Source organism: Salmo salar, chromosome 10 (assembly GCF_965601325.2).
Source record: "Salmo salar chromosome 10, fSalSal1, whole genome shotgun sequence".
In the NCBI taxonomy this organism is placed as follows: Eukaryota; Metazoa; Chordata; class Actinopteri; order Salmoniformes; family Salmonidae; genus Salmo; species Salmo salar.
In genome coordinates this window covers 19,735,385-19,744,858 of record NC_138300.1, presented here as the reverse complement: position 1 = coordinate 19,744,858, position 9,474 = coordinate 19,735,385, and the positions used below count along the sequence as shown (strand labels likewise).

The 9,474-nt window shown below is 42.4% G+C and overlaps 1 protein-coding gene across 1 annotated transcript; it reads left to right on the top strand.

Annotated features, from left to right (window-relative positions):
- The first annotated feature begins 202 nt into the window (after positions 1 to 202).
- Positions 203 to 5,252, top strand: LOC106613703 (DNA polymerase epsilon subunit 4). The gene is made up of 4 exons (XM_014216238.3): positions 203 to 518; positions 4,299 to 4,383; positions 4,688 to 4,729; positions 4,923 to 5,252. The coding sequence occupies exons 1-4, from the start codon at positions 213 to 215 to the stop codon at positions 4,937 to 4,939; spliced, it is 450 nt and encodes a 149-aa protein (XP_014071713.1). The 5' UTR covers positions 203 to 212; the 3' UTR covers positions 4,940 to 5,252.
- Positions 5,253 to 9,474: the final 4,222 nt, after the last annotated feature.

Below are 9,474 nucleotides of genomic sequence, written 5' to 3'. Positions count from 1 at the left end.
TCTGTCATCTTTTCTTTTTAGCAGCCTGGCCGTTCTGTAGTCAATGTTTCACAACGTTTAAGAGCGCTAAGGAGTTGTGAACATTCACCAATGGCTTAAACCAAAGGTTTGTTTGCCCATGGTTCAAGCCAATCCTCACCTCATGAAGTCGGCCATTCCACCAATCACACACAAGGAATAGTTGGCGGGAGTGGAAGGGGAGGAACATTTGAATGTATTATTCACGAATCAGAACTAGGAACGTTTTTGACGACTCGTTTGTGTACAAGATAATGGCGTCAACTGTTGCAGTGCCTGTCGCCCCAACAGTGTCGGACCCAGAGCGGTGTGAAGGCGAGGAAGAGTTACGGGGGATCGAGGCTGAAGAAGAGAATAACCAACATACTGGGCCCGTTGCAGCACCCCCCCAGAACCGTCTAGCGAAGTTGCCGCTTTCCCGTATCAAGGCACTGATGAAAGCGGACCCAGACGTGTCCCTCGCCAGTCAAGAGTCTGTGTTTATCATTGCTAAAGCCACAGTAAGTTAAAAGTATTACATTACATTAAGTTAGTACCGCCCCAGGCCCTAGCAGTATTAGTTTGTTTTCATATTTTGTAGCCTACAGTCAAGGTGGGTTAATGTCATGTTGCTAGCCAGTTTATTTACATTTGTGATTTAGGAGATTATCCAGAGCAATTTACAGGAACAATTAGGGTTAAGTGCCTTGCTCAAAGGCACATCGACTGATTTTTCACCTAGTCGGCTTTGGGATTCAGAAACGCTCTAAACGGTTAGGCAATAGAGCCCCACAGTGACGTGTCATAAAGCCTAGCGGTCAAACAGGGAAATGGTTCCAATCGTTTTTCCACCATTAATTTTTCAAAAAGATGTCGCATATAGCTTACTTAAATTTTGTAGATTACATTTTTTTTTTTTCACTGCATCAGGGATAGCCTACACAGACGTTTCGGCTTTGTAGGTGCAATTATCTTTTAATTCAAATCAGCATTTGTAGGGAACAACTGATGAGGAGCAGGTGCTTCTAATCAGGGTTGTCATCTGCCAATCAGGGATGTCTTTCCTGGTCTGTCTATACAAGTTAGTCACAAAGAAATACATAATTATTGGGTAAGGGAGCGGGCACGAAGGGCAATTCATGAATCAATTGACTTCGGTGTCTTCTCACTTGGATACATTATATAAATTTATGAGATGGCTTACTGCATTTACATTTACATTTACGTCATTTAGCAGACGCTCTTATCCAGAGCGACTTACTGCAAAGGACATCAGGCTCAACCGTTCATAAATATGTGGGACTGTAGTGCTGTAGTGCAAATCAAATTTTATTGGTCACGTACACATTTAGCAGATGTTATTGCGTCCTAGCTCCATTAATTCTGTAATATCTAACAATTCACAACAATACACACATCTAAAAGTACAATTATGGAATATAAGAATTAAATATTAGGACGAGCAATGTCGGCGTGATATTGACTAAAATACAGTAGAATAGAATACAGTATATAAACTCAGCAAAAAAAGAAACGTCCTCTCACTGTCAACAGCGTTTATTTTCAGCAAACTTAACATGTGTAAATATTTGTATGAACATAAGATTAAACAACAGACATAAACTGAACAAGTTCCACAGACATGTGACTAACAGAAATTGAATAATGTGTCCCTGAACAAAGGGGGGGGGTCAAAATCAAAAGTAACAGTCAGTATCTGGTGTGGCACCAGCTGTATTAAGTACTGCAGTGCATCTCCTCACATGGACTGCACCAGATTTGCTAGTTCTTGCTGTGAGATGTTACCCCACTCTTCCACCAAGGCACGCACCTGCAAGTGCCTGGACATTTCTGGGGGGAATGGCCCTAGCCCTCACCCTCTGATCCAACAGGTCCCAGGCGTGCTCAATGGGATTTAGATCCAGGCTCTTTGCTGGCCATGGCAGAACACTGACATTCCTGTTTTACAGGAAATCACGCACAGAACGAGCAGTATGGCTGGTGGCATTGTCATGCTGGAGGGTCATGTCAGGATGAGCCTGCAGGAAGGGTACCACATGAGAGAGGAGGATGTCTTCCATGTAACGCACAGCGTTGAGTTTGCCTGCAATGACAACAAGCTCAGTCCGATGATGCTGTGACACACCGCCCCAGACCATGACGGACCCTCCACCTCCAAATCGATCCCGCTCCAGAGTACAGGCCTCGGTGTAACGCTCATTCCTTCTACGATAAATACGAATCCGAGCATCGCCTATGGTGAGACAAAACCGCGACTCATCAGTGAAGAGCACTTTTTGCCAGCCCTGTCTGGTCCAGCGACGGTGGGTTTGTGCCCATAGGCGACGTTGTTGCCGGTGATGTCTGGTGAGGACCTGCCGTACAACAGGCCTACAAGCCCTCAGTCCAGCCTCTCTCAGCCTATTGCGGACAGTCTGAGCACTGATGGAGGGATTGTGCGTTCCTGGTGTAACTCAGGCAGTTGTTGTTGCCATCCTGTACCTGTGTGATGTTCAGATGTACCAATCCTGTGCTGGTGTTTCACGTGGTCTGCCACTGCGAGGACGATCAGCTGTCCGTCCTGTCTCCCTGTAGCGCTGTCTTAAGCATCTCACAGTATGGACATTGCAATTTATTGCCCTGGCCACATCTGCAGTCCTCATGCCTCCTTGCAGCATGCCTAAGGCACGTTCACGCAGATGAGTAGGGACCCTGGGCATCTTTCTTTTGGTGTTTTTCAGAGTCAGTAGAAAGGCCTCTTTAGTGTCCTAAGTTTTCATAACTGTGACCTTAATTACCTACCGTCTGTAAGCTGTTAGTGCCTTAACGACCGTTCCACAGGTGCATGTTCATTAATTGTTTATGGTTCATTGAACAATCATGGGAAACAGTGTTTAAACCCTTTACAATGAATATCTGTGAAGTTATTTGGATTTTTACAAATTATTTTTGAAAGACAGGGTCCTGATAAAGGAACGTTTCTTTTTTTGCTGAGTTTACATATGAAATTAGTAAAGCAGTGTGTAAACATGAATAAAGTGACTAGTGTTCCATTATTAAAGTGACCAGTGATTCCATGTCTATATTGGGCAGCAGGGCTGAGTACCCGGGTGGTAGCCAACTAGTGTTGGCTATTTAACAGTCTGATGGCCTTGAGATAGAAACTGTTTTTCAGTCTCTCGGTCCCAGCTTTGATGCACCTGTACTGACCTCGGCTTCGGGGTGAACAGGCTGTGGCTCGGGTGGTTGATGTCCTTGATGATCTTTTTGACCTTCCTGTGACATCGGGTGCTGTAGGTGTCCTGGAGGGCAGGCAGTGTGCCGCCGGTGATGCGTTGGGCAGACCACCCAACCAAGAAGCTGGTGTTTGGATGATATATTGGCACGGTTTGCCTGCCTAACAACACCTGTGCCGATATATCCTTCAAACACTGGCCTCTCGGGCATGATCACTTAATGAGTCATAATATCCATAGAGCCTAGCGGTCAAACAGGCAAATGCTTCTAGTTGTTATTCCACCGCTTAAAATAAGGAGGCTGCTGCAACAGGCCCAGTTTGTTGGTTGTTCTTTTCTTCAGCGTCGTTCCCCCGTAACTCTTCCTCGCCTTAACACCGCTCTGGGTCCGACTCAGTAGGTGCCACAGGGGCGACAGACACTGCAACAGCTGACGCCGGTTATCAAAACGTCACAGTAAGCCTACACAAATCACAGCCCTTATTTTAAGTGTTTCTAAAATCCCCTATGGGGAAAAATGAATGGTGGGAAAACAATTGGAACCATTTCCCTGTTTGACCGCTAGGTTTTATGGGTATTATGACTCATGCTGTGGTACTCTATTCCAGATACAGAGTGAAGTCGGGGAGGATTGTAGGAAGGACCTAGTTTATGTTCCTTGTAGTTCACTGGTCATCAACTGTTGAGCTACTTGGTGTGCAGGCTTTTGTTTCAACCCAGCACCAACACATCATTGCTGTAAAGGCAATATCTAGCTTAGCTACCTAAGATGACATATTTGTATTTTTTTTTACCTTTTTATTTAACTAGGCAAGTCAGTGAAGAACAAATTCTTATTTACAATGACGGCCTAGGAACAGTGGATTAACTGCTTTGTTCAGGGGCAGAACAACAGATTTTTACCTCGTCAGCTCGGGGATTCAATCTAGCAACCTTTCGGTTACTGGCCCAACGCACTAACCACTAGGCTACCTGCCGCACATTCACTTTACTGTAGTCACAATGCACTTATCGCTGTAACATATAACATGTTACTGACTGTATACTAAACTTCATGTGTTCCAGGAACTCTTTGTTGAAATGATTGCCAAAGATGCCCTGGTGTATGCCCAGCAAGGAAAGAGGAAAACTTTGCAGAGGAAAGATTTAGGTTAGTAATGTCAAGCAGACATGATCATATAGTACACCAATCATACCATATGATTATTGCTAAGTGTAATGGTCACCACCCTCTGGTTTTGGAGAGCTACATGGTATTCCAGGCTTTAGTTCCATCCCTGTACTAAACACGTGTTAGGCCTAACTGATTCAACCGATCGAGGTCTTAGTGCAGTGCTAGAATAAAAGCCTGCACACCATGTAGCTCTACATGGCCAGGATCGGGGGTCATTTAGGCCAGCCTTTGACCTTAGTTCTTCTAGCTATTGTGTTTTCTTTGTTGTTTCCACTAACAGACAATGCAATAGAGACCATAGATGAGTTTGCCTTTTTGGAAGGTAAGTTCCCTTCCAAGCATCTGTCTTCACTAAACCTCCACCATATTTTTTTCTTCGTCAGATTGATAATAGATTTTTTGTAATTGAATGACCACGCTGTGTTGCATTATCCTGAGTCGTTGGCTAGTGAATCAGTGAATATTGGTTTGTGTAACCGGTTTGACAAGATTTCCTTTGTCTGTTCTCTTTAAAGGCACTCTAGACGCCTAGACGCACTCAGGAGACAGCAGGCAGTTCAAGGATCAGAAGCATTCTTCATCATAAGGATAAAAGACATTTGGAAAACAAACTGACCTGTCTTACTTTTGAAGTGATATCGCTGAGTTGGTACTGGTCACAAGGACTTACCTTCCTGGACATGCATAAACTGTAAAGACATCAGTGATGATCCTCCCTCAGTTAGTCTTGTATGCAAGGAGTCTGCCATTTTTTTATTTGTAAATCATGTGAGATTATGTTGAAGTAAATCATAGTGTATAAACCTGATCATTTATAGTTTTAATAAAATAAGTTTTATTAGGAACTCTTTTTTTTTTTTTCGAAGTAGCGTCAGAAATAAATCCATCCACATTACTATACCATAGTGTCAACTGTTTAGGCAACAACTACACATTTTCCATTGTGAGGAAAATACAGTTGAAGTCAGAAGTTTACATACACCTTAGCCAAATACATTTAAACTCAGTGTTTCACAATTCCTGACATTTAGTCCTAGTAAAAATTCCCTGTTCTAGGTCAGTTAGGATCACCACTTTATTTTATGAATGTGAAATGTCAGAATAATAGTAGAGAATGATTTATTTCAGATTTTATTTGTTTCATCACATTCCCAGTGGGTCAGAAGTTTGCCTACACTCAATTAGTATTTGGTAGCATTGCCTTTAAATTGTTTAACTTGGGTCAAACGTTTTGGGTTAACTTCCACAAGCGTCCCACAATAAGTTGGGTGAATTTTGGCCCATTCCTCCTGACAGAGCTGGTGCAACTGAGTCAGGTTTGTAGGCCTCCTTGCTCTCGCATGCTTTTTCAGTTCTGCCCACAAATTTTCTATGGGATTGAGGTCAGGGCTTTGTGATGGCCACTCCAATACCTTGACTGTGTTGTCCTTAGGCCATTTTGCCACAACTTAGGAAGTATGCTTAGGGTCATTGTCCATTTGGAAGACCCATTTGCGAACAAGCTTTAACTCCCTGACTGATGACTTGATGTTGCTTCAATATATCCACATCATTTCCCCCCCTCATGATGCCATGTATTTTGTGAAGTGCACCAGTCCCTCCTGCAGCAAAGCACCCCCACAACATGATGCTGCCACCCCTGTGCTTCATGGTTGGGATGGTGTTCTCTGGCTTGCAAGCCTCCCCATTTTTCCTCCAAACATAAACATGGTCATTATGGCCAAACAGTTATATTTTTGTTTCATCAGACCAGAGGACATTTCTCCAAGAAGTACGATCTTTATCCCCATGTGCAGTCGCAAACCGTAGTCTGGCTTTTTTATGGCAGTTTTGGAGCAGTGGCTTCTTCCTTGCTGAGCGGCCTTTCAGGTTATGACGATATAGGACTCGTTTTACTGTGGATATAGATACTTTTGTACCTGTTTCCTCCAGCATCTTCACAAGGTCCTTTGCTGTTGTTCTGGGATTGATTTGCACTTTTCGCACCAAAGTACGTTCATCTCTAGGAGACACAATGCATCTCCTTCCTGAGCGGTATGAAGGCTGCGTGGTCCCATGGTGTTTATACTTGTGTACTCTTGTTTGTACAGATGAACGTGGTACCTTCAGGCGTTTGGAAATTGCTCCCAAGGATGAACCAGACTTGTGGAGGTCTACAATATTTTTTTTATGAGGTCTTGGCTGATTTCTTTTGATTTTCCCATGATGTCAAGCAAAGAGGCACTGAGTTTATGTAAACTTCTGACTTCAACTGTATAGACTGCATTTTAATAAGAAGGGAAGTACAAGACATGAGAATCTATCCACCCAAAATAATGTAAAACCTCTAGCAGACACTGCTTTACAGGGGGTCTAGCAAATGACCAGATCCATCTTTTGCAGACTAAAGGTAAAGACTTCTGGCATATTATTTCCAAATGTCTATTTTTCTGTCTGTAAGCGTGTAGCTTAGAGACTATATTTAGATATACCATTATATCCTGTTTGTTTTGCTGTTTCAATAAAACATCAGCCCATAGAGGGACTTGATAATAAAAAAGCATAATATGAGATTATCTTAATATTAGAATGGCTTACACCAGGACAGACACACTTGCTGGGGAAAGTGGCTTTGCTGGTGGTCTACTGCTATGGCAAATGAAATGTATCTGGAGGACATCAAGGCTGGACTAAAAATACACAACATTGAATGTGCTCCTTGTGCATTCCTGAATAGATTCAGGTTTAGTGTATCAACAGAATAATGGGTTGAGTGCATTTTTAACCCACCTCCCATGATATTACTGCAGAACATTATATATATGATATATTCCCACTTATGATGAAATTATTTCTAACTTTTCATTAACCATATATCAAATATGATAGATGTAACTCATTCCTTGGTAACTTTTCAGTATTTCTGAGAAATTCAGTCGTTGACATTTATTTATTTCCTACCACCTTTTGGCACAAGTCAATTTGGGGGATCATTTATTATTATCTACAGATGTAGGATATTAATTTGCTCACTCTGTTGTTGCTGAGAATTTTCCTGCACCGCAACAAATGCAGAGGAGCTTCATGATTTACATGCATAAATTCACTGAAAACTCATACTAAATCACGGTTATATTAACATTGCATTTTCAAATAAAATTTTATTTGACACATGCGCCGAATACAACAGGTGTAGACCTTACAGTGAAATGCTTACTTACAAGCCCTTAACCAACAGTTTCAAAAAGTAAGCGATAAGAAAAACAAATAATTAAAGAGCAGCAGTAAATAACAATAGCGGGGCTATATACAGGGGGTACCGGTACAGAGTCAATGTGCTGGGGCACTGGTGTCGAGGTAATTGAGGTAATATGTACATGTAGGTAGAGTTATTAAAGTGACTATGCATAGATATTAACAGAGAGTAGCAGCAGCATGGGGGGGGGGGGGGGCAATGCAAATAGTCTGGGTAGCCATTTGATTAGCTATTGAGGAGTATTATGGCTTGGGGGTAGAAGCTGTTTAGAAGCCTCATGGACCAAGACTTGGTGCTCCGGTACTGCTTGCCGTGCGGTAGCAGAAAGAAAAGTATGACTAGGGTGGCTGGAGTCTTTGACAATTTTGAGGGCCTTCCTCTGACACCGCCTGGTATAGAGGTCCTGGATGGCAGGAAGCTTGGCCCTGGTGATGTACTGGGCCGTATGCACTACCCTCTGTTAGAGGTCGACCGATTAATCGGAATGGCCGATTTCAAGTTTTCATAACAATCGGAAATCGGTATTTTTGGACGCCTTTATTTAACTAGGCAAGTCAGTTAAGAACACATTCTCATTTTCAATGACGGCCTAGGAACGGTTGGTTAACTGCCTTGTTCAGGGGCAGAACGACAGATTTTTACCTTGTCAGCTCAGGGATTCAATCTTGCAACCTTACTGTTAACTAGTCCAACGCTCTAACCACCTGCTTTACATTGCACTCCACGAGGTTACTCGAATGCAGTAAGAAGCTAAGGTAAGTTGCTAGCTAGCATTAAACTTATCTTATAAAAAACAATCAATCAATCATAATCACTAGTTAACTACACATGGTTGATGATATTACTAGTTTATCTAGCCTGTCCTGCGTTGCATATAATCGCTTTGGTACACATTGCTCCAACCATAAACATCAATGCCTTTATTAAAATCAATACACAAGTATATATTTTTAAACCTGCATATTTAGTTAATATTGCCTGCTAACATGAATTTATTTGAACTAGGGAAAATGTGACACTTCTCTTGCAAACAGAGTCAGGGTATATGCAGCAGTTTGGGCCGCCTGGCTCGTTGCGAACTGTGTGAATATTATTTCTTCCTAACAAAGACAGCCGACTTCGCCAAACGGGGATGATTTAACAAAAGCGCATTTGCGAAAAAAGAACAATCATTGCACGACTGTACCTAACCATAAACATCAATGCCTTTCTTAAAATCAATACACAGAAGTATATATTTTTAAACCTGCATATTTACCTAAATGAAATCCAGGTTAGCAGGCAATATTAACCAGGTGAAATTGTGTCATTTTGCGTTCATTGCACGCAGTCAGGGTATATGCAACACTTTGGGTAATTTGTCAGAATTTCATGTAATTATGACATAACACTGAAAGTTGTGCAATGTAACAGGAATAACTATTTGTTTTCGAGATGATAGTTTCCGGATTCGACCATATTAATGACCTAAGGCTCGTATTTCTTTGTGTTTATTAGATTATAATTAAGTCTGATTTGATAGAGCAGTCTGACTGAGCGGTGGTAGGCACCAGCAGGCTCGTAAGCATTCATTCAAAATAGCACTTTCGTGCGTTTTGCCAGCAGCCCTTCGCAATGCATTGCGCTGTTTATGACTTCAAGCCTATCAACTCCCAAGATTAGGCTGGTGTAACCGATGTGAAATGGCTAGCTAGTTAGCCGGGTGCGCGCGAATAGCGTTTCAAACGTCACTCGCTCTGAGACTTGGAGTAGTTGTTTCCCCTTGCTCTACATGGGTAACGCTGCTTCGAGGTTGGCTGTTGTCGATGTGTTCCTGGTTCGAGCCCAGGTAG

Bases quoted from the DNA above. Each gene is read 5' to 3' on its own strand.
- LOC106613703 (XM_014216238.3), top strand. From the start codon at position 213: ATGTATTATTCACGAATCAGAACTAGGAACGTTTTTGACGACTCGTTT. The intron at 519-4,298 runs GTAAGTTAAAAG...CATGTGTTCCAG, and splicing joins TTATCATTGCTAAAGCCACA to GAACTCTTTGTTGAAATGAT. The intron at 4,384-4,687 runs GTTAGTAATGTC...TTCCACTAACAG, and splicing joins TTTGCAGAGGAAAGATTTAG to ACAATGCAATAGAGACCATA.